Source organism: Dasypus novemcinctus, chromosome 13, assembly GCF_030445035.2.
Source record: "Dasypus novemcinctus isolate mDasNov1 chromosome 13, mDasNov1.1.hap2, whole genome shotgun sequence".
NCBI lineage: Eukaryota > Metazoa > Chordata > Mammalia > Cingulata > Dasypodidae > Dasypus > Dasypus novemcinctus.
In genome coordinates this window covers 60,297,361-60,321,306 of record NC_080685.1, presented here as the reverse complement: position 1 = coordinate 60,321,306, position 23,946 = coordinate 60,297,361, and the positions used below count along the sequence as shown (strand labels likewise).

At 34.4% G+C, this 23,946-nt stretch overlaps 1 protein-coding gene across 4 annotated transcripts in view; it reads right to left on the bottom strand.

The window, feature by feature from the left end:
* Nucleotides 1–23,946, bottom strand: part of CEP350 (centrosomal protein 350) — a 188,895-nt gene that overhangs the window by 118,779 nt on the left and 46,170 nt on the right. For all 4 annotated transcript variants that reach the window (XM_058274814.2, XM_058274815.2, XM_058274816.2 and 1 more), the window contains 8 exons: nucleotides 23,176–23,289; nucleotides 17,400–17,546; nucleotides 15,314–15,975; nucleotides 14,440–14,561; nucleotides 10,228–11,288; nucleotides 8,542–8,692; nucleotides 6,954–7,126; nucleotides 733–919 (listed from right to left, as the gene is read on the bottom strand). In XM_058274814.2, the coding sequence (XP_058130797.1) occupies nucleotides 733–919; nucleotides 6,954–7,126; nucleotides 8,542–8,692; nucleotides 10,228–11,288; nucleotides 14,440–14,561; nucleotides 15,314–15,975; nucleotides 17,400–17,546; nucleotides 23,176–23,289 (2,617 nt within the window). The remainder of the gene's footprint in view (nucleotides 1–732; nucleotides 920–6,953; nucleotides 7,127–8,541; nucleotides 8,693–10,227; nucleotides 11,289–14,439; nucleotides 14,562–15,313; nucleotides 15,976–17,399; nucleotides 17,547–23,175; nucleotides 23,290–23,946) is intronic.

The window sequence follows — 23,946 nt, the reverse complement described above, 5'->3', positions numbered from 1 at the left end:
AAAGACATGGACAACTAAGTAGAACTGTATATGAAGTGACAATTCAAGGTAATTAATAAGCAACAGGGTAAGTAGATAACATAATATATAAAAAGGAGAGGGAAAAAAAAATCCAGAGTATTCAAGCTCCATAATCAGTACAAAAGTTAAGGCTCTGCTTCTAATCTGTTTGGAAAAACTGTAGCAATCCATGAGATTTCAAAATCTGCTGTGAATGGTCTATTAAGTTAAGCAGAAGAGAACAATTCAAAGGAAGAAATAAAGAAATCAAAAGCATGCAAAGTAATTACATTAAAAGAATAGAAGCACAAAGTAGAGAAGAAAAAGTAAACAAAGAAAACGAGACAGTTTGTGGTAGTCTAGTGATAATAAATAAAATAGGTTCTTAAGAGCTGATCTATGGGGTAACTGTGAATTCCCAAAGTACCCTAAGAGAGAAGCTTGGACAAAGGATAGAGCCAAGAAAACAACTGTGTCAATGGTTTTCAGGATAGAAACATGGGTTGTGATAGAGGCAGAGAATTTTGAGGGAGAGCTTATAACAGTTTAAGTGAAAGATGACAATTTAAAAAATATAAAGTCTAGAATTATGAACAAAAATATAAAACCTATTCAGAAATTACAAATTTTTGTGGTAGCTTGGACATAGAAAGTTAAGGAGAATGCCGAGTTGAAATTTACTAAGTAGATTCTCAGAACATGAATTACAATATGAAATGTGTATTACTTTACCTCACAGAATGACCAGAAAGATCCTCCAAAGTGCTATCAGTATCAAGAGTCTGCTCATAATCTTTAAGAGAAAGTTTATTACTAGTCCCAGATTTCTTTGCTTGATGGGAGCTATGTTCTGAGGCAGATTGTGCTTTATCCTCATCAAGAAGAGAGTTTGGAACACTTCTTTTTAGTGGATCCAGCCCTGTAAAATAAATTTCTTATAAAGCCAATTTCCAGTATCAGGAACAATTGAGAAACAAACTGATAACTACATTTTGCTAAAATAAAAGTATAGATTAGAATATTTTTAAACTGCCTTATATTTAAAATTTGTTTTTCATATCTAATATAAAATAGCTCACCCTTCTACTTCCATTTAAGGAAAGTGAAGTATCTTTGATTAATAAATGACATTTACTACTAAAAAATAAATTGTTCTTAATTCAATTGGTAAAAAAACAAAAATAAACAAAAAACAAATAAATTAAACAAACAAAGGAGTGGGTGTGTAGCTCAGTGGTTGAGCATGTGTTTAGCATGTATGAGGTCCCAGGTTCAATCCCCGATAACTCCTAAACAAACCAACAAACAACAACAAAAACATGAATGAAGTACTTACTATTCTGTCTCCATGAAAAAACAACCAAAAAGAAGTTTTTTAAGGCTAAAATCCAGCGCCGAGAGAAAAATGGTATATTCATTAGCTGCCAAGAGGATCACATAATCCTTTTGAAAAACTGACTGGAACTCTAGCCAGTTTCATTAAAACGTTTATATTCTCTGACATATTATGATCATATTTCTAGGAGTATATCTTGAGATTATTAAAAGAAATAAAAATTATGCACGTTGTTCAATGCATAATCTTTACATAAAAAAAATTCAACCTACATTTCCATATGTCTAAATTACATATGTAACAGTAACTTGAACATTTAAATAGCACTTTGTAGTGTAAAATGCACTCCATGTATTTTAGCCTGTTGCTATTAAAATTCTCATGAAGTGGGTACCATATCCCCAACTTAACGATAAGGTAACTAGGGATCCATGAGGCTAAAAACTTGCCAAAGGAACAGTTAATAGAAGAATAGGACATAAACCCAAGTGTACCATTTACCTTGATGGCATGTTTAAATAGCAGCAAAGGAAATGTTATTATGTTAAAAAAAAAAAAAAAAAAAAAGAAGAAGCAGAATATAGAATTGCAAGTGTATTACAATGACAGGTAAATTTTTAATATAAATGTAGATATATGAGTCAAAGACAAAAGAACATGAAAATGATGAAAATGTGAAAAAACAACTATTCTATATTGTGCTGTAGTGAGAGCAGTAAGGTGAACAATTTTTCATTTAAAATTTTCTTTAAAAAAGAAAACAGAATAAGCAAATGAAAAAATATTAAACCTAAGTAGTAATCGAAAAATGCAAATCACATCAATAAGATACCATTTTCCACTATTAGATTAGCAAATATTTTTATCAATTTTATAGAAGTATATTCATAAACCACATAATCCACCTAAAGTATACAATCAATGATTTCTGGTATAATCACAGAGTTGTGTATTCATTATTGCAATCAATATTAGAGCATTTTCAATATTCCAAAAAGAAAAAGCCCCTATCCTTTAATAGTCACCTCTTACTCCCTCTATTCTTCCCCTATCATACATAACTAGATTAGCAAATATTCTTAAAGTAATAACATCTAGTGTCAATAACACAGAGAAAAGGATATTCCTACACTTTTATGGGACTGCAAACTCTAGCATTCTTTCTGGAGGACAACCTGAATTAGGTATAAAAATAATTTTGTATCCCCCTTGACCCAGAAATACTATCTCACTTATAGTAATTCATCCTAGGAAGATACTTAAAGATGTACAGCACAAATTAGATATAAGATGTTGATCACATTATCATAATGGAGGGGGACCTACAGAAATAATGTAAGGAACTATCAATTAATCAGAAAAAGGACTCCATATTTATGACCCCTATGCTAGAAGAGCAAACTGTTAATACTGGTTATTTCTTATTTTTCTATAATAAAGGTGCATTGCTTTTATAATGAGAACACTTTATTCATTTAATATCTTTCTTTGAAAATAAATACACAATTTTAAACATCTGGAAATTGTAAACAATGCAATATCTATGTCAGAAAGACCGATCAGGAGGATCCAAACACAAAGAAAATATTTTGGCCCTACATTAAAAGATTACCAGATGAAAGTATGTTTATATGTTTTAAAGTTTAAATTAAGAGAAAATATTTTTTCTCACAATTCTCACTTTAATCTACCAGCTACTCTCAAACCTCATTGAGTAAGGAGGCTTTGCAGTAATTTTGTACAGAGCATGCAGGTACTATTTTCCACCACCAGATGGAGTATGATAATAAAAATTATATTGATTTTAGAACTTGGAAATATAGAAGTTAAAGAAGATGCTGTGAAAAGTGAAATATATGGGGATTTTGTAGGCATTATGAGAACAGATTCGGGAAACTGAAAGCCACAAAATACTATCTATATTTCATTTTAACACATTTCAGATTAGAATTTTTAAAAATCTACATTGAATCATATTGCTTATATTCATATATTCAAAATATCATAATTATTTTAAAATTGTAGCAGAAGGTAGACTGGTTATGACTGAATGCCTCTAAGTCAGAATCCTGCCCAGACAGACCAATACGGCAGCGCCGCAGTGCTTTGGTTGGCCTTGGATAGTTGGTCCCCCGCCATCCCCACCAGCGGGCCACCATGCATGCCCATGCATGCAGTGACCCCTGCCACATGTCAGGACCAGAGTCTGGTGCAGAGAGCCCCTTGTCCCGGGAAATGGGGTGCGGCCAGAAAGGGGGCCATCCCCTTGCCCATCATATACCCACACATTCTTGGTAAACCTGGTGCTAAACCTCTCAAAGACAACCTGCTTCTGGGTGGGGATTTCATATGTAGCAGAGCAGCTCCCTTGCTGTCGTCTATTGAAAGTTAGCCCTTGACACAAGGGTTTGAAAATAAAACAATGAAAAAAAGAAAAGTAAGAAGGTAGACTGATTTGAGTGTCAGAAGTCAGAATCCCAGCTTTGCCGTTAACTAGGTTGGTGACTTTAGGTAAGATACTAATGTAAGAAAACATAATATTTATGAAATAAGAGTTGAGCAAGATCAGCACTCCTCAAACTGTGCTAAGCTGAATTCTAAATTACATAAGATGCTGATTAAAGAAAGGATTTTGTGGTCAAATTAAATTTAGGAAATTCTTTACACTATAGCCTCTTCCACATCCTCAAATAAATAATACATATAAGCATATTGTAGTGGTTTGGAACTGTATGTACCCCTGAAAATTATGTTCTAAAAGCTAATCTATTCCCATGGGTGTCAACCTATTTTAAGTAGGACCTTTTTATTAGAATACTACATTTAACGCATGGCCCAGGGTGGGTCTTAATTCTCTTACTAGATTCTTTACAAGAAAATGAAATTCAGACAGAGAGAAAGGAACAAAACCTAGACGAAAAGGGAGAAACCAGCAGATACCACCATGTGCCTTGCCATGTGACAGGAGCCCAGGATTATTAGCAGCCAGCCTTCAGGAAGAAAGTATCACCTTGATGAAAGTTTGATTTAGACATTCTTCTTAGTCTCAAAGCTAGCTTGTAAGCTTAGCAAACTAAAGCACTTAATAAAAGTATTGATGAATCCTTATAGGAAAGAATGTTTAACTTCAATATTTTTTCCACCATGGAGCACTTTTTTCCTCAGAACTCCTATGAAACAACCTATCCAAATGACAACCAGAGAAGACAGGCTTTGGGAAGTGTTGGTAAAATGATCTCTAAAATTTCTATCGAAGACTAAGAACACTTCCAAACTGCAAGACAGTTATACCAGATTAATGTTTAAGAAATAATTTCTTCCAGCACTGTTATATTGGAAGCATAAACTGCCACCTGCTTTCTAAAGGGCTATTTGGCAAAATGTTTCTCTAGCAGTTTGGTATTATTTATGAATTCCAAAAAGATAACGGATAATGTTTGTAAACTAGTCTGTTCTTCTGGGTGTATTTTAGTATTAACTTCAGAGGTTTCACTTTTACTTGACTAAATTATGGTTAGGGCTTTAATTGGGCCACGTCAGTAGGACAATGAATCCCTGCCACCTTGATAGATGGGGACTTACAGAGAACACAACATGGCAGAGATAGTGGAATTTTGATGCTGGAATTTTAAGCTGGAGCCCCAGGAAGTAAAGACACAGGAGAAGAACACAAAGGAGTGAAGACAGCTCCATAGACACAGCAGAGTCCCCAGAAAGAGAGAGAACCTGAAAGTCTACAGCTGACCTTGTGGAGAGAACTGAGCAGTCAAGCCAGAGAAAAATAAGCCCTGGGAGAGATATGAGACTTATCCCAGCCTATAGCTGATGTAAGAAGAAGCTGGGACCATGGAGCCTTAAGGAAGAGGAAGGCTAGGCCCTTGTAGGTATCACCCGCCATCTTGCTCCAACACATGGCAACAGACTTTGGTGAGGGAAGTAACTTACACTTACAGTTTATGGCCTGGTACCTGTAAGCTTCTATCCCAAATAAATACCCTTTCATAAAAGCCAACAGATTTCTGGTATTTTGCATCAACATCCCTTTGGCTGACTAATACAGCATCGAAATTTTAAACATGGAAGAGTCTTATGCTTTGGAAGAGGATTTTTCCTCCAAATGAAAGAACCAGACTAATGCATGAAGAAATATTTTTAAAGAATATTCAATGTATCAGTTTTATAATGGTAAAAAAAAAGAGCCTTGGGTAGCGGATGTGGTTCAAGCAGTTAGGTGCCCACCTCCAACATGGGAGGTCCTAGGTTCTGTTCCTAGTGCTTCCTAAAGAAGCTGAGCAGACACAACAAGCTGAGGCAACAAGCTGACACAATGAGTAGGGAACAGATGTGGTTCAAGCAGTTGGGCACCCACCTCCCACATGAGAGGTCCCAAGTTCAGTTCCCTGTGCCTCCTAAAGAAGGCGAGTGAGCAGAAAACAAGCAGACATATGAGGGAGCCATCTCAGTGGAGTAGAGGGGGATTAGGAAATAAAATAAAATTGATTTGTTAAAAAAAAGGACAACAGGGAACAGCCTAAATAAGTATATCCAAACATTTGAACACTAGGTAGTCATTTAAAAAGATAATGTAGATTCATATTTACTGATATAGAAAGATGACCTATTGTCAGAACAAAACAGTATATGAAATGTGATCCCATTCATATAAAAACTCCTACAGAAAGTCTAAAAATAGTCTTACCAAAAATATTAGTATTGGTTATCCTTAGGTGGAAGGATTACAAATAATTTTTTAAAATTTTAAATATAATTTTTTACATTTTTTTAATTAGAAAAAACAACTTTGGAAACAAAATTAATCTCTAGCTAGAGACCATACTGTGAATTTGGGAGTTCTTTGCCTGATAACTGTTATATTCTTACCATAGGTCTACAAATGAGGAGTAGAACAAAAGGGACCCGAGGGTATCGCATTCACTCAAAAATACTTACCGAATGCGAGTGGGCCAGCCCATGTGCTAAGTACTAGGAAATATACTTTATCATCATTAATTTCATTTAAACTTCAAAAGTACCATATGATGCATGTATGATTATTTCTATTTTACAGATAAGGAAATTTGAGTATTAAAAGACACTCAGAAAAGTACTAGATACACTATTAAGTTAAAAAAAAGAAAGCAGTTGCAAAAGCATTTCTATTTTTTAAATAAAGATATGTGTGTGTGTGTATAAGTATATACTGCAAAACCAGGCACCAAAAATGTTAGTAGTGGTTAACTCTAAGCAGAGGAGCCTAGAGTTATTTGTATTTTTCAAAAATGTTTATCTGTAATTTTTACTTTTTTATCAATGCAGATATACTACTTTTATATTAAGATACATAATTTTATATCTCAAAAGGTTAATATTACAATGATAAATAAACGTGAAAGCTAAGTAAATGACTGTCATGAAGAAATTTACCAGGGAGCAGATGTAGCTCAAGTGGTTGAGCAACCGCTTCCCATGTATGAGGTCCTGGGCTCAATCGCCAGTACCTCCTAAAAAAAAAAAAAAGAAATTTACCTAAGTTTTTATGGAATCAAACCACAAAATTAGATCACTATAACAAAAATCACTGGTAAGAGAAAAGGTCTCCATGTCGTATTCCACTTACATTCTATCTTTTCCTTTTTTCCTTTCTTTCCTTTAGAAGAAGTAGATGAATGAGAAGATGCAGCAGACTGGGTCCCCAATGAATGCTGGGAACTAACGTCCACAGAGGGAAAATCAAAAGCAGACTTTCTGCTAGAATGCTCCTCCTGAATACCTAGATTGCTACCACCAGTACTGTCAAAGAAAAAGTAATGGTGATTAAGGAAAGAAATAAAAAGTCTTAGAACAGAGCTAAAACTATGAAAACTAAAACTATCATTAGATTTAAAAATCTAATCACTAGGAAAATATACTACAATCAAGAATGCCTTCCTGTTTTCTTTTTTATTTTCTTACTACTGCGGAGCCTAGATTGTTCCTATGGCTCAATTTCATACTGAGAAAAACCTTAGGTGAATTATTTACTGAGGTAAAACCATCAAAAATTGATATTTCAGATTCAAAAGAGAAAAAAACATAGTGCTGAATACTAGAAAATATGGTCTCGATTTCTATTCAAACTTAAAATTTAATATATTATACTTATTTTCCCCTGAAAATCTTATGAAGAGAGATAATTAATATGCTCCACTTCAATCTAGAAATAAAATTAATCACATCATTTTGATTAATGATATTAAATGTTACCACAATAAAAACCGTTAAGTTTTTATTTCAAATTTTATTCTTTTCTTTAGAGCTCAAAATAAGCTACAATTTTCCTACTGTAATTTTAATAATAGTACTTATTTTTATATAAGTATACCAACTAGATTTAACTAAATTTTTGTAAGATCATCTAATAATTTTATGTGGATTACAATTTCTGGATGTGAGAAAAATTATATTGAATTCGAGTGATTAGATTTATATATATGGTAACAAAATCTAGGGAGGAAATTCTTTCCTGCAAATCTGATCCACTTACTATGTGACTTTGTATAAGTAACCACATCTGTGCTTCAGTTTCCTTCCTAAGATAGGAATATAACAAAAATACCACATCAGCCTGTCATGAGAATGAGTTAATATGCAAAAGCCCATAGTCCCCTTAGTGCCACATTAAGGGCTCAATAAATACTAACCACTGTCATCATTATAATTTTATTTATTTATTTTTCAAAGCTTTACTAATTACTTGAGAACATTAGAATCTATCTAATTTTCCTCAGGGATATCATAGAAAACTATGTCTTAACCTTCTTACATTAGTACACCATGCATTAGTTTCCCAATACCATCCTGTAGTGGGGATTCACAGAATGACTCAATTAATTTTAACAGCAGCCTCAATGTTATAAATACTTCATACTTCATTTAATACTCACAATAACTTTTGAGGCATGTACTATTATTTCCCCCATTTTACAGAGAAGGAAACTAAAGCCAGAGAGGTTCAGTAGCATGCCCAAAGATGAGGAACTAATGAACAGGAGCACCAGTATTTAAACCCAGGCAATCTGGTTCCAGAGCCCATGCTCCTAACCACTATGCAGCCCCCACAAACATCTTTAAACAGGCAAAACTTAACTAATGTTCTGACCATAGTTCTCATTTGTACATTTTTCTCACTCTTCAGATTTTATTCCATGTAACCAATGTAATCTTACTTAGGTTCAAGAGCTGATTTTTTTTCTGTTAAAGTCCCACTCTCTGGAGTAGAGACAAAGTCATCTTCATATGAAACACTGCTTAGAGGGGTTGTGATGGTATTCAAGGGCCATGATGCTGATGTTCCTCTTTCCAACCTGTCTTCAAATCCTGTCAAAAGTAATAATTGAAATGTGGTTAAAAACAAAAATAAAAAAACTATGAGCAAAGTAATCCATGATACTGAGATTGATAACATGGATTTTGGGATGTTTTTGTTTGCTTTTATTATAAGTGCATCTCTTTAATTTACATTTATATTTAACAAAACATTTTAAACTTTTCATTAAGGAAATTTTCAAATATATACAAAAAGTTGAGAGAAAAGCATAGTGAATGAATGCACCCATAATCCAGCTTCAACAATAATCAATACATGGCCAAACTAGTTTCAATTACTCCATGCCCCATCTGCCTCTCCCTACTACAGATTATTTTAAAGAAAAGTCCAGAAAAAATGTCATTTCATCTCTAAATATTGCAATGTAACTATACAATGTTAACGAAAACCTAATAGACGTATTTAGGAACAAACCCAATTTCCTTAAGAAAAAAAATGTGAGAATTTAAGCACTTTGCTTTCATTAAGAGAAATGAAAACCTACTCTAAAATTACCACCTATAAAAAAATAAGTGCCTAAACAAAACTGAGCAACAGCATAGTTAGGTCTGCACAAGATCATAAAGAAGTACCTAAATATGAGTTCTAGAAAAATGCAATGTGATACCTCGTCGCTGCACATAAGATGTCCAGGTGAAATCAATGAGTGTGTCTAATAGTTTGTTCATTACGTGGAGTGGAAGGAGAAAAACACAGTATCGGTAGCTGACTTTAAGGTCAGCTTAATACCCTCAAACACAGAAATTCTAAGATTATGTTGGCACAAGATGGGCTGGATCTGTCTATAACAGTGAAAGAGACTTGGGAGATTTGGGTCCATTATAGAAAAGGACAGTTGTGCTGCAAGATGTCAGGAATAAGGCGAAGTTTAGAAGTAATTATTTCAGGACCCAAATATCCAGTTATATTACTGTTCAAAGTCTGACTACTACTAAAATTAGTTTTTGGTTTTTTTTTAAACATTACATTAAAAAAATATGAGGTCCCATTCAACCCCACCGCCCCCACCCCCCACTCCCCCCACAGCAACACTCTCTCCCATCATCATGACACATCCATTTAAAATTAGTTTTGATAAATAGTAATAGAATTGTTTCCAAATTAAAAATTTACTACAGTTGTACTACACAATTCTTAATCGCTTTATTCCCAATAATTCACAAATCACTATACTAAAAAGCATATTCATTTTCTATTGAAATATCTAACTATGAACACAGAAAACCCAGTGTAGACTTGTATGCATCATAAAATCCTTAACCTCACCTATGAATTTCTCTTAACTAGATCAACACTTCTACAACTACTAATTACGTTGATGAATAAACTAAAAAATATTTTCAAGATTAAATTACTAATACTCTAGTTGAAGTTTGCAGATAATTTAGAAAATGACTAATGCAGACAATAATAATCCTCCTTCATCATAATGAACAATGAAAATGTATACTTATATATATATATCCTGTACAGAAATTATGAAAAAATTTAACATATAAATATTCCAAACACTTATTTTTCTCACCTTTGCCATATAACTGATATGATTTTGTAAAAATATTAATGACACTATGTGAACTTCCCTTTGCCAATTCTTCCCATGGTCCTTTGCTTTGTGTACCACCTATGTGCCCATAAAGTGGCAAGAACTTTTCAGCCTCCTTTTGAAACTCTTTAATGGGTTCAGAAGTATTTCTTTCTCCAGCACAAAATTCCTTTTCTTTTAAGATTTCTGCTACTTTCAAAATGGGCTGCCCATTCTGGCCTCCTTCTTCTTCCGAAAGACTCCCCTCACTAAGAAGAGGCCCTTCACTGACTGAATCTGTGCTAGAACCAAGAGACATTTTGGCTTTGTCTGGCGAACTGGCTTGCATATCAGAGCTAGAAGAGTCGGTCTGCCTCTTACACAATTGTGCCAGCAGCCCTTCTGGTTTGGGACCTGGCAATCTCATTCTGAAGTTTGCTATGGCACTATGAGGTCTGATCATCTCAGGAAGCTTTTTAAATTCACTAAGGTTGCCTACACCAGGAAGATCATCATCAAAAGTTGCATGAGATACACAAGTTCCCAGCATCTTTTGAATTCGGGCAGAGAAAACATCTTCAGTATCCTCTTTCACAGGTGGACTTATAGCCTTAGTCCAAGGTCCATCTTCTTGGGCTGCTTGCTGTACATTATACTCAGTGTTCCATACTGATCCATAATTAATATTGGCTCCAGCTAATTTCTTGGCTTCACTTTCAATCCTGCTGGACAAAGAAGCAGCTGTTGCTTTCAAGGCTTCAATACGATCCAGTTTACTCTTATATTGGCTGGCACCAGGTTTTAACAAGGCATCTGAATGAGCAGCTGGTGAGGTCAGATATGGTTGAGGTGTAAAAGTCAATGGCCCTGAAGCCACATTATGATTCTTTCTGGTTGGTAATATAGATTCAAAATCCTTATGCAAAATTCCTACATGCTCTAGACTCAAGAGATGAGAGAGTAAATTTCCAGCTGTTCCAACAAGGGGCTGTGGCTGAGAATGGTGGACTCGTGGGCTCAATCTGTCCGGCTGCATCCATGTAGGTTCCATCAAGTCCATTCTGTAAATGAGAAGTTACAATAGATAAGTTAACACAGAAATTATGACCAGTATTTTTCTTTTTAAGTTTTGTTTTTTTCCCCTCATTATAAGAGTAAGGCATACCTATTGGGGGGGAAGGTGGGGGGAATGGGAGTCCAGAAGAGGATAAAGAGAATAAAGATCACTCAAAAATTAAATAATCAGTCACTATTAATATTTCATTTAGAATTATATTCCTCCAAATATTTTCCTGTGTGTATATGGTATTTTGTTGTTTTCACACACACAAAAAAGCTATCTTACATACTGTGTAGTAAACTACTTCTTTTAAAGAGTGGACATTAAAACTTTTAAAAACCTGTAGACAAAATTCTTTGAACATTGGTTCTATTCTTTTCTTTAAAAATAATGTTTTGTCAAAGAGAAATACTTAAGATTGTTATATATTAATACAGGTTATTATAATCAACAAGTATTTACTAAATGAACACTTATGTTTAACATTGTATGTACTAAAGAAATAAGATTGTTGCAACCTAGTTTTTAAAAAAATTAAGGAACATCAAACAATTAAATGCTAAATTATGAGTACTAACTATGAATATACAGTACAAGATAGGGTGTCCATAAGGTCTAGAAACACACAAAAAAAAGTTCCAGATGACATTATGTATATTCTCCTATGTTTCAAGACTCTGGACACCCTATATATTTAGGGATATTACAGAGAAGTAAAAGCTGATGTCAAGAAGAACATAAGGTTTTATCCTTGGTTGTGTCCATTATTTTTTTATGATGACATAAAGAAATGCTTATCAAATTCGCACATGACAGTAAGGTGGGAGGCATGACTAACCCAATAGATGACCAAATTACTTGGATAGGCCATAACCTTAAACTATACTAGTGTGACTAAATATCAAGTTCTAAAATTAGGTCCAAAAAATTTAAAAAAAGGAGCTGTGTAGTCACGTGATAAGGAAGTTAGGAAGCATAGCATGTAAGGTTTGTAGCAGTCTTTTATACTGAAGGGCTGCTAAGAAGAATAGAATAAGAAAAAAAACTAAACAGTAATTTCAATGCCACACAATACGGCCCATTACAAATGCCAGGTGTACAGTTAGAGCCTACACTAAATTGATAGTAATGGAACTAGAAAGGAAGTTAAGACTATAAAACATATTGATAAGTACAAATACAGGAACTTAAATTCAAGTATTTAGAATGCCATTTCTGTGACAGGCACCATGTAGATGGTAAAGGGATAAGGGAGAGACAAAGATGATATGACAATTCATTTAAGACTTAATCCTGGGAAGCGGATGTGGCTCAACTGATAGAGCATCTGCCTATCATATAGGAGGTCCAGGGTTTGGTATCCAGGGCCTCCTGGCCTGTGTGGTAAGCTGGCCCACACACAGTGCTGCTGCGTGCAAGGAGTGCTGTGCCACGCAGGGATGTCCCCCATATAGGTGGGTGCCCCACACGCAAGGAGAGCCGCCCCACACAAAAAAAGCACAGCCCACCCAGGAGTGGCACCACACACATGGAGCGCTGACGCAGCAAGATGACGCAACAAAAAGACAAATTCCCAGTGCCGCCTGACAAGAATGCAAAGCAGACACAAAGAACACACAGCGAATGGACAGAGAGCAGACAACGGGAGAGGGGAGGAAGGGGAGAGAAATAAATAAAAATAAATCTTAAAAAAAGAAAAGAATTCTTACTCTTTAGGATCTCAAGATCTAGCAGAGGTGACAAACTAGGAAATAAAATACAATGTCATAAGTACTAAAACAAAGATACATAAAGTTCCGTAAAGGGTGTAGATAAGGGAGCAATTAACTCTGCTGACTGAGAAAAGTGCCTTTTGAGCTGATCGTCAAGGTCTTCAAGGTCAGATATGTAAACTGAAATTTTCCAGGTAGCTAAAGCTCATTCAGCTTTATTTAGGGTAGAAAGAAATTCAGAGAAAGGTAAAGATTTAAAACATGAAGCCAGCAGAATACAACCAAAGTGATGGTGCTGAAAGGAACTGGAGAGTACTCACCCTACCCAAAGGTATTCAAGCTCAAAAAAAAAAAAAAAAAGCTTAAAGTTTGAAATGTGTGCACAAACTTAAACAAATCATATGAAACACTTCCCTTATTGGGAGGCAGTGTGTACAGGGGTTAAAAGCACAGGCTTCTGGAGTCAGATTGCCTAGGTTCAAACCTGTCTCCACCAATACCACTTTGACCTATGAGAAAGTTACTTAAATGCTAAGCCCCAATTATCTCTTCTGAAAAATAAGAATAACAGAAGTGCCTAATTCAAGGAATTATGTGGATTCAATTAGATCATACATGCAAAACACTTAAATCAGTGCCTGGAACCTAGCAAGCTCTATGTTTATCACTGTTATTATTCTGTCTAAGGGGAGCAGGAGGGGAGGTATGAGAAGACCAAATTGAAGAGGTTTGGTTTCTACTGGTGCATTCTCAAAGAAGAGTTTTCAAAATCTTTCTCTTCCTCAAAATGGTTGTTGTAAAGTATAATTTATAAATACCTCAACATTTATGATTGATATAAGTACAAACTATAAACATCTCAAAGCAATATATTAATTAAAAAAAAATTTTTAAGCAAATATAAGGTAAAATATCACACAATCCCCAATCCAAAATCAAATGAAATCACTCCTTAGTCCTTATTCACATATTCACATGCATATCCAAATACAGCTCTTGGAAATAAGATGGATAAGTTGCTATGAGTCAGTCATACAGGAAATTTTTAATAGTAATGGATACATAATGCTTTTTGAAAATTATTCACCACTAATACTTTAAATATTAATTCCACTGTGATTCATTCATCCAACAAACCTTTATTGTGTGCATAGTTCAGAAAAGATGAGAGTGCTTCCAATTGCAAGTAATTCCCAGAAAGAACTGAAATTACATTGGATGCTGAAGGACAGATAGAACTTGAACAAGTAGGGCAGATAGTCAGTACAGCTGTACATTATGCTGAAATATCCATCTGAAGACATTAATCAATTTTCAAGTAAACCTCTTCCTGTCCTCTTGCTCACTCAAGTCAGGCAACAAAATTCACTGCATATTTTAAGACTGCCATAATAAATTTCATGCAAAGAACTTAGTCATCTTTCATTCCCCACTTTTTACCTTGCAAGAGGCTGTGAAGGTTCTGACAGAGACATGTCACTACTGGAAGATGCACTTGGGGGACGTTCCTGCACTTTGTTTTCTTTGTCAGATTCTCCAGATGGCTGATACCCTGGTCTAGCCTAGGAGAAAAGGACATCAAATTTATTTGACTCCCATCACAAAGATATATTCAATGAACACAGAAAATAAACACTGTCACTTCAAGTTTTAAGAAGATCATAAAATGTAGAAATATCCCCCTCAAAAAAACAAATTCAAATTTAGCTTGTCTTAAAAACAACCATTACAGTTAACAGCGAAATTGCATCTGAAATCCAACAAAGGCATCTAATATTAACTGGATGTTACTGTTCAGTTTCTTCACCTGAAAAATGGAAATGATAGTAGCACCTAAACTTCACAGGGTTGTGAGGATTTAGTTAGGTCTGTAAATAAAGCCATTAACACAGTACATGGTAAATACTCAATGTTGTTCTCATTAGTTTTAAAAACATTAGTAAAACTCATGTAGTGTTTAGAACTAGGGTATATTCTGATTTCAGCAAAGTTCACAAAGCTAAATTTTTCATTAGTATCTAACTTTATTTGCACAGTACCAAAATGAAAACTAGACTGGGATATAACTCAGCAAAGATGAGCTAAACAAATATCAGTAACAATCACTCTAGGTAATTATAATTCAGCACCTATTTTCCTTTATATTTACCATATTACTCTTCATTTACAGTAAATTTCATAGAAGGCCATCACTATTACAAATACTGTCTGAGCATATGCCTGAATATTATGAATCATAGATAATTTTTAAATAGTATAGCAAGCTTTTCCTAACCATGACTTACTCCCTTTGCATTTCTGTTCCAATTATTACCTGTGTTTCCTGTGTAGAATGTTGTTGATGGGCTGGCTCTTCAAGCAGGGTCTTTTCTAATAGTAATTTGGAATAAGTTTCCTGTAGTCGCCTAGCTGCTGATGGCTCAGAGGTAGGCACACTTTTTACTTTAGTAAAGGCTTCCTTCTGTTTTCGGTACAGCTCCTGTAATCGTTTATTCTTCTGTTCAGTGGCCTCCTTTTGAGCCTTCTTCTCTTCATTTTGCTTCCTCTTTCTTTCCTCCTGCTGTCTAACAATGTACTGTCGTACCTCATCTGAGTCATAGTGGCGTTTTTTGGAAATAACAGGAGGGTCTTCATTAGTTGTTATTTTGTCAGGTTTTCTTTTTACTGGGCTATGACTCCTAGGAGCTTGGACTGGTGCTGATGCTTTCTGATTATGCAGCTCTTCAGTTTCTTGCATTGCTGTTTGAGTTACAGAATCAAGCTGGAGGTCATCGAGAATTCCACGAATTTCAATAGGTAAAAAGTCCTTATTTAAGGCAGTATCTTCTTCCTGTTTATTATCCGGAAGAGATGGAGCTAATTTCTTTATATTATTTTCAGACCTAGTTCTATTTCTTGAACGTTCTGAGCTTAGTGGAAGACGTCTATGTGAAATATCCAACCGGGGATCAGATTCTGCTCTTCCAATATGTCCCCCTGCAAAGTATGAACTGTTAGTGAGATTTTTAAAATCTATGCTCACTCCTAAAATGTATTACACAAAGGAAAAAATTAGGGAATTTCACTTTATCTTAAACTCAAATTCAAATAACCTCTGATTACAGTCTTCTAAAGAGCATTATAGAAGGAAAGAAAAACTTTTTCTTTAGCTGTAAGAGAATTCCAACCTTCTAGAAAACTGTATGTATTTCCTTGATTTTTAAAATATATATCTTTTAATATTTTGAAATAAGGACAAATCTTATGGTTGGTATGCATGTTTAATATTACTATTTCTTTCCTCATTCCCCACTCCCAAAACAGGTAATAAATCAACTATCTTTAGTACAAAGTATCCTGATTAGAATCAAGGAAATGTGGGAAGTATCTTAAGGATTTTTAAAAAATAATACTTTTAAAAAGCTTTGCAAAGAAAGATCAGGCAGCATAAGTTATAACCAAATCATAAGAAAGGCACTAACATTATTTTTCTGAAAATTCTACAACACTGACCCATTTTGCAATTACAATGAAATGGCACCATTTTTAGATGAGATTATCAGAGAATTTCTAAAGTTTGATTGACATTTCCTTTGGCACAGAAAAGATAAAAACTGGCCTCTTATAGGATTACCTTCACATTTTAATAATATCTGGAAAACAAATCTTCAAATATTCAATATTCAAATATTTTCAAAGGCTTTTCTGAGTGTTTTATCCTATTTCCAATAGAGTCATTTTTAACAAAGATAATTAACAAAGTTAAATATCGTAACTGTAATAAGAGGCAGGTGAAGTAAATAATGTTCCCTTCTACTAAAACAGTTCATGCAGGCAGGGATTTTGGCTTATTTTGTTTACTCTGAATTCCTAGAGATTAGAGCAGAGACTGCTAGATAGTGGGAACTCAATAAGTACTTGTCGAATAAATGAGTAACAGTTAACGTCTCTACAATTCTCCAATGAATGACTGAAAAAATACAAAGAAAAATCATTTTGTCATCTAAATATTAGTTGATATGGCTTAATTTTAGTCTGAGAATGCACGTGAGTTTATTTACAAGTTAAAGAAAAACAAAAAGAAGCAAATATAAATATACTGCCTTCTAGATACCAAATCATAGTTGTGTTGGTCCTAAAAGAATAATATATTTTAACTAACACTTGATATTACAACAATGACAGTTAAATATTAGTAATATAACATAAACAGAATTCTTAATAAAAATTACCAAAACACCTATATGAGATATTATCCACAGACAAGCCCAATAAATACTTTTTTGAGCTATATTCACAAGTATAAAGCAAAGTTCTAAAGCAGTCTCAAAAGAGTATTTTCACCAACTCTAAGCATTTAAAGGAGCAATCTAAAAAATTTTAGCTGGTATTTCCAAGAATTTTAACTATAGTCACTTTACCAGATTTAGCAATTCTTTCTCTTCCACTTCTGTCACTTGATACTGTTCTTCGTTCTTTTTGCTCCATTCGAGGTGCAGGTCCCAGAATCTTCTTTACTAATTTTTGTCCATCTCTCCAAGAAGATGTACTTATCAGATGACTACTACCTAAAATATATATTGTATCAAATTTAAAACTTAAGTTTTAGCTCTAACAAGTATATCTACTCAACAATATGGCTTTTGTAATCTGTTTCATCCTTTATCTTCTGCCAGGGTCAAAAGGATCAGAAATAATTTTATTTTAGCCCTAAGTCCCCCAAACCAATTAAAAGTTTGTTTACATCTTGATTTACCCACATATCTTAAATATAAAATGCTTTAAAACAAATACTAATAACACCCAGACCTCAAAAACCCAGTCTAACAATTTTGGCACAGAACAAAAATATGTCTTAACTATTATTAAGTGTTTTGTTTACCAATACTAGCATGGTTCCTAGCACACAGTTAGTGCTAAAGCAATATCTGTTGAATGAATAAATAACTTACTTGAAGCACAGGAAAAATTTTGAAGAAACATGTAACGAACAGTCAAGTGATTACTTGGGGAAGGTATTATAGGGAACTTCATATTATGTTTTAAAGATATTACCAAAAATTATGCATTGCATTTTTATGCCCAACAATGACATTTAAAAAATAAATACCAACATTTTAAATGTTAGTAGAACTGTGACTCTCATTTAAAAAGTTCATAAAAAGAAAAATATTTTCCAATAAATATGGCTGTTTGCCACAAGGAAAAATTTTGATTACTAGTTTGAGATTGTAAGAAAATTAAAATTAGAGAAGTGGATGTGGCTCAACTGATTGGGCTCCTGTCTACGGCACGGGAGGCCCTGGGTTTGCTTCCCAGGGCCTCCTTGTGAAGGCAAAGCTGGCCCGTGCCTGCGGAGAGCTGATGGCCTGTGCACCATGGAGAGGTAGCGCAGCATGGTAACGCAACAAAGGGAGACAAGCAGACACAGAAGAACGTGCAGCGAATGGACACAAAGAACAGACAGCAAGCAAGTGGCAAAGTGTGTGGGGGGATTAAATAAAATAAACCTTAAAAAAAAAAAAATTAAACCACCGTCAGTGATGAACTTCCTGGGCACCAAGGGATTATTATCAAGCATTAATCAGCAATGCATTTGAGAGTTTGGAGAAAGATCTTGACCAAAAGGGGGAAACATTAAATAAAGAAATAGTTTCTATGCCTTGTGTAAAACATGAATATAGGGGATATTGCATATATAAGACTTTTTACAAAATATAAATACAAATATACTAGAGAGAAGGAAAAAGAATAGCAGCTATGTACGGCAGGCGAGGTACAGAGAGACTGAGAAGTGATGGTTTTGCTTGTTTATATTATTATTATTATTAGAATAATGAAAGTGTTCTGGGAATGAGTGAGGTGATAAATGTACAAATAGGTGATTACAGCGAATACCACTAATTGTACTCTTTGGATGAATTTATGCTTTATTAATATGTAACAATAAAATTGATTTGTTTTTTTTTAAATGTGCGATATAAATTTATAAATTTAGTGTACTGTGACGCCATCTCAATAAACTGCCCCAACAGGGTGGGGAGGGAGTTTTTGTGACTAAGAGATTTCAAAGTTAGTTGGGAGGTCATTCCCGAGATTACGCTTATGCAGGTCTCAGACAGATTTCACTAACTGCCACGGTAAACAAACCCTCAAACAAGAATGCTCCCAAGGGCTCTTGGAACATCTGGACAACAGAGGCAAGACACAAAGCATCATGAAATTAACACCCATTCGAAGGGCCCTATCTGGGAATATATGACAATCTATCTCTCCAATATAACATAGTTATACTCATTAATAATTCCCCTAATCATGAGTCTTCTATCTTTTATTTGAACCTACAATTATCAATGTACCTGCTAAGTATATTTCACAGAGACTCAAATCTTTAGACTGTACAAATGCCGGTTGAGCCCTGAATCCCAGCAGAGTAGCAGGAAACTCCTACTCCCGAGTTTTCCAGGCTTGCTCTGGACAACCAACAACACGGATGATGATGAATAGGACCCATTCCAAAAAACGGGGAGTGTTTGCAGCCACAGACAGGATAATTCCTTCCATCTGCTCCCCTCCCCCAGCCAGGGACTATCAGAGCAGACGTTGTTCTAGGTCCCTCAAGATTAGGGAATGAACAATCGTGGGGGATGAAGGGGTGACCGTAGACCAAAGTAGATTAGTTGTTACTGTGGATGTTATCCTGTGTTGGCAGTAGAACTTTTAACATTGATATAAAGATAGTGGTTGCCAGGGGTCCAGAAGGGAGGGGAAAATTAAAGGGGGGACTAGGGCATATTTGGGGTGGTGAGATTCTTCTGTATAATACTGCATGACGACACATGACATTACACATTTGTGAAGGCCTATGGAACTGTACAGCACAAAGTGCAACCCATAATGTAAACTAGAAACTTCGGTTAGTAGTAATGCTTTAATATTGGTTCATCAACCATAACAAATGTACCACACTAATCTAAGATGTCAATAACAGAGGTAACTATGTGTGCGGGTGTGTGTGCGGGGGGAGTATATGGGAATTCCATATACTTTCAGTGTAATTTTTCTGTAAATATAAATCTAAAATTTCTTTAAAAATACGTTAAAATTTTTTTTAAAAAGATGGTAACTTAGAAAACAATGACATGAAAGACTGTTTACAAAATAGACACCATAAAAATAAATATAAATATGGAAAAGATGTTTAAATGTAAAGTAATATGAAAAAATGAAAATGAAAATAATGAACTGGCACTTGAAATCTAATTAAATTGGGGAAAAATTTTACATTATTAGTCAATTGCTGGTGAAATTAAAATCACTCTATACAATGCTTGCTGAAGTATAAACGGGTACAGTTTCTTTAAAAAACAAAAAAAAAAACCCCGCATGATACTGTTGTCAAGGACCCAAAAGTGTACATTCCTCCTGATCAAATAATCCAACTAACAGAAATGTATCCAATTAAAATACTCCAAAAGAAAGAAAAATGTTCAGTGTATAATTTTTTATAATATTAGAAGCAACCTACATATTGTATGGTGAATAAACTATATATCTATTAGATGGAGTATAACATGGCCATTTCAAATGAGTTCCAAAAGAAATAACAAATTTTTTTTGGTGAAAAGATGCTAAATGTAAAAGATAAAATTTTATGTAGATAATGATTACAATCACATTACTATTATGATTTTAAAACTATTGTAAGATACAGTACAATATAACACTAACATTAAGTCAAGGATGGTTTTATCGCTTTTCTTCTATTTTTTCAAAGCTGTCTGTAGTGGTATTTATATTAAAAGAAATTTTGGAGTTTCTTTAAAAAAGGCTTTAATTTAAAAGTTTAAATAGAAGTAAAGCCATAATGAAAACATCTACTGTAAAGAAAGGTTAATTATAAAAGTATGCTATTTACTTGTAAAAAGAGGCATTTTTCTACATTATTAACCTTAAACAGTCTACCCTAAAATGTTAAAGGTGTTTTAAGTCTATTGCTCAATCTATTTATAAAAAGCTTTACGCTTTTAAGCAAAATGAGAGAACAGGCTTCTTTTCAATCTCAGGTTAATTTTCTCAATCACAAGCAAGAAACCATGAATATACTGAGTAGTTATTTATAAATGTTGGCTTCTGAATATCCTGGGTAGGTATTTCTAAATTCTGACTTTCTGAAACAGTCTCATACAGTCATTTGTAGAAAAAGAGGACTTTCACTATAAACTGTTAATACAGGTTTGTATCATTCAGTGACTCTCTAGGTCATTGCCATAGTGCATACATGGGAATTAAACCTACTGCAAAACTGAATAAATACAAGATCAGTGTTCCTATGTTAATAGTGGCCATGTACTTCATTTCAAACTCTACCTCTGACAACAGTATTATAAAATAAAGCACTGAAAACAATATTTTGCCTTATTTTTTAATGTAAGAATTAGTTTAGTTCATATTCAGATAATCCATATTCCTATAGAATTATTTATGTACATTGAGGGCTCACTCTATTACGATACCGAAAGTTAACAATGAGCATCACAAAATACATTATTTTTCATTCTATTGATTAGTCCATAACCAGAAAAATCATTGCCTAGTCAATTTGTCTCTAATCTTCAAACTCAATCATTGTTGCTTTGTGCTCTCATAAGATCTTGTACATTTCCTACCCTAACACTCATATTTTATTGTAACTAATTATTTAACTGTTTTCCTGACAAGATTATAAGCTCCCATGAGGAAAGACATTCTGCCCATCTTGCTTACCCATGTATCACCTATGCTTAGTATAGCATAGTGCCTTACGCATATCAAGTGGTCAAAAACATTCACATAATGAATAAATGTATGAATAGATTCAGAATGTCTACAAACTGAGAATGACAAGCTTCCAACTTTCTCTATTCTCAGTCCAAATTATTCACTAAATATAAACATAACATACTAAATAGTAATTTTCAATAGAGCCAGAAATAATAATTACTATTAATGGAATTGTAGTTAACATTTGAGTGCTAATCATGCACCGAGCACTATACTGACTGATTTTAGGTATTAACTCTTTCATTCTCACAACTCTGTGAGGGAAAAGTACTACTGCTTTTCCCACTTTATATATGGGGAAACTGAGGCACATTAAGTAACTTACCAAAGGAACACAGGTGGACATGACAGAACTAGTTATAAATCCAGGCAAACTGGATCCAGCCTGTACCATTAACTACTATGGAACTAGGGAATTCTTTTTTTCCTAGTCTTGATCCACAGTCCAAATTGACCACCACACTTGGACTTAATTCTGTTGTGCAATATTGAGTCTCATATGAGAATAGGTTAAGGGACTTAATGACAGTCATAAGCAATCCACTTACATATAAAAGTTTACTATATAAAAATCATTACCTTCAATGTGGTTAATTCTATTAATAATAATATAATGAGAGAAGAAAAACTTTGCAGACAATGAATACATTCATTATCATGATGAAAATATGATAAACATTTAAAGTTTCCCAGATGCACACATATATGAAAATGTATTCAAGAGTACACTCTAAGGAAGTGGACTTGGCCCAGTGGTTAGGGCTTCTGTCTACCACATGGGAGGTCGGCGGTTCAAACCCCGGGCCTCCTTGACCCATGTGGAGCTGGCCCACGCACAGCGCTGATGCGCGCAAGGAATGCCGTGCCATGCAGGGGTGTCCCATGCAGGGAAGCCCCACGCGCAAGGAGTGCGCCCCATAAGGAGAGCCACCCAGCGCGAAAGAAAGTTCAGCCTGCCCAGGAATGGCGCTGCACACACGGAGAGTTGACACAACAAGATGATGCAACAAAAAGAAACACAGATTCCCATGCCGCTGACAACAACAGAAGCGGACAAAGAACACGGAGCAAATAGACACAGAGAACAGACAACTGGGGTGGGGGGGAAGGGATGAGAAATAAATAAATAAATCTTTAAAAAAAAAAAAAAGAGTACACTCTAAATATGTAGTTTATTCTAAGGAAATTAAACCTCAATAAAACACACATACATACAAACACACACACACAATAATGATATATAAAATGTATTGAAAATTTATCTGTGCCAAACAATAAGAATATCTGGTAACATATATTTATAATTTATATCTGTGTAGATGCCATTTCAATAATATATAACTTTAGGATGGACATGATAGAGAAAAAACTAACCTGTTTTGCATTCCGGACTTGAAAATTGCGTTACCTTTTGGACTTTTCGTACTGGCTTGGCCACCTTCTTCTCCTTACTTTTTTCAGCAGGTTTTTCTTTTACAGAGTTACCATCTGAAAAGCAGAATCATTTACAGCATATACAACAATGATTCCCACTCACCAATCCATTCTCCCCTAAGTATGAAAAATCAATATAAAGTATAGGCTTCAAACTCCCCAATCAAAAGACACAGACTGATAGAATGGATAAAGTATATACTTCAAGCAGGGAGAGAGAAACCTAAACTGAGGCTATTTAGATGACTCATTACAAGCTACCAGTGCCTACAGAGGGGTCTAAAGATTACCACTACTTTACTTCTAGGAAAACCCTTGAGAAATTTACTTCATTTTCATAAATGGGAAGAAGTTACAACAATAATGCTTTCCAAGTCATGATGAGAGAATTTATAGAATCTCAGGTGAGCACTTTCTCAGATTCCTATTTCACTTAAAAATTCCTACATAACTGAGCTGTGAATGAACTTGTACAATAAAATTATATAAAAACCTCAATATCTCTAAATAAAGCCCCATTATGATTTTGCCAGTGAAGTATGTCAAGCTATTTTACATATATATAAATATTTGCTAATTTTAAAAAATTCAAACCTGGGGAAATGTACTGACTACACTTATAATTTCTAAAAATTTTAACCTCAATTATAGATCTGAATAAATGTACTCTAAAATACATATAGAGCTCTACATTGGGGGAAAATGGAAATA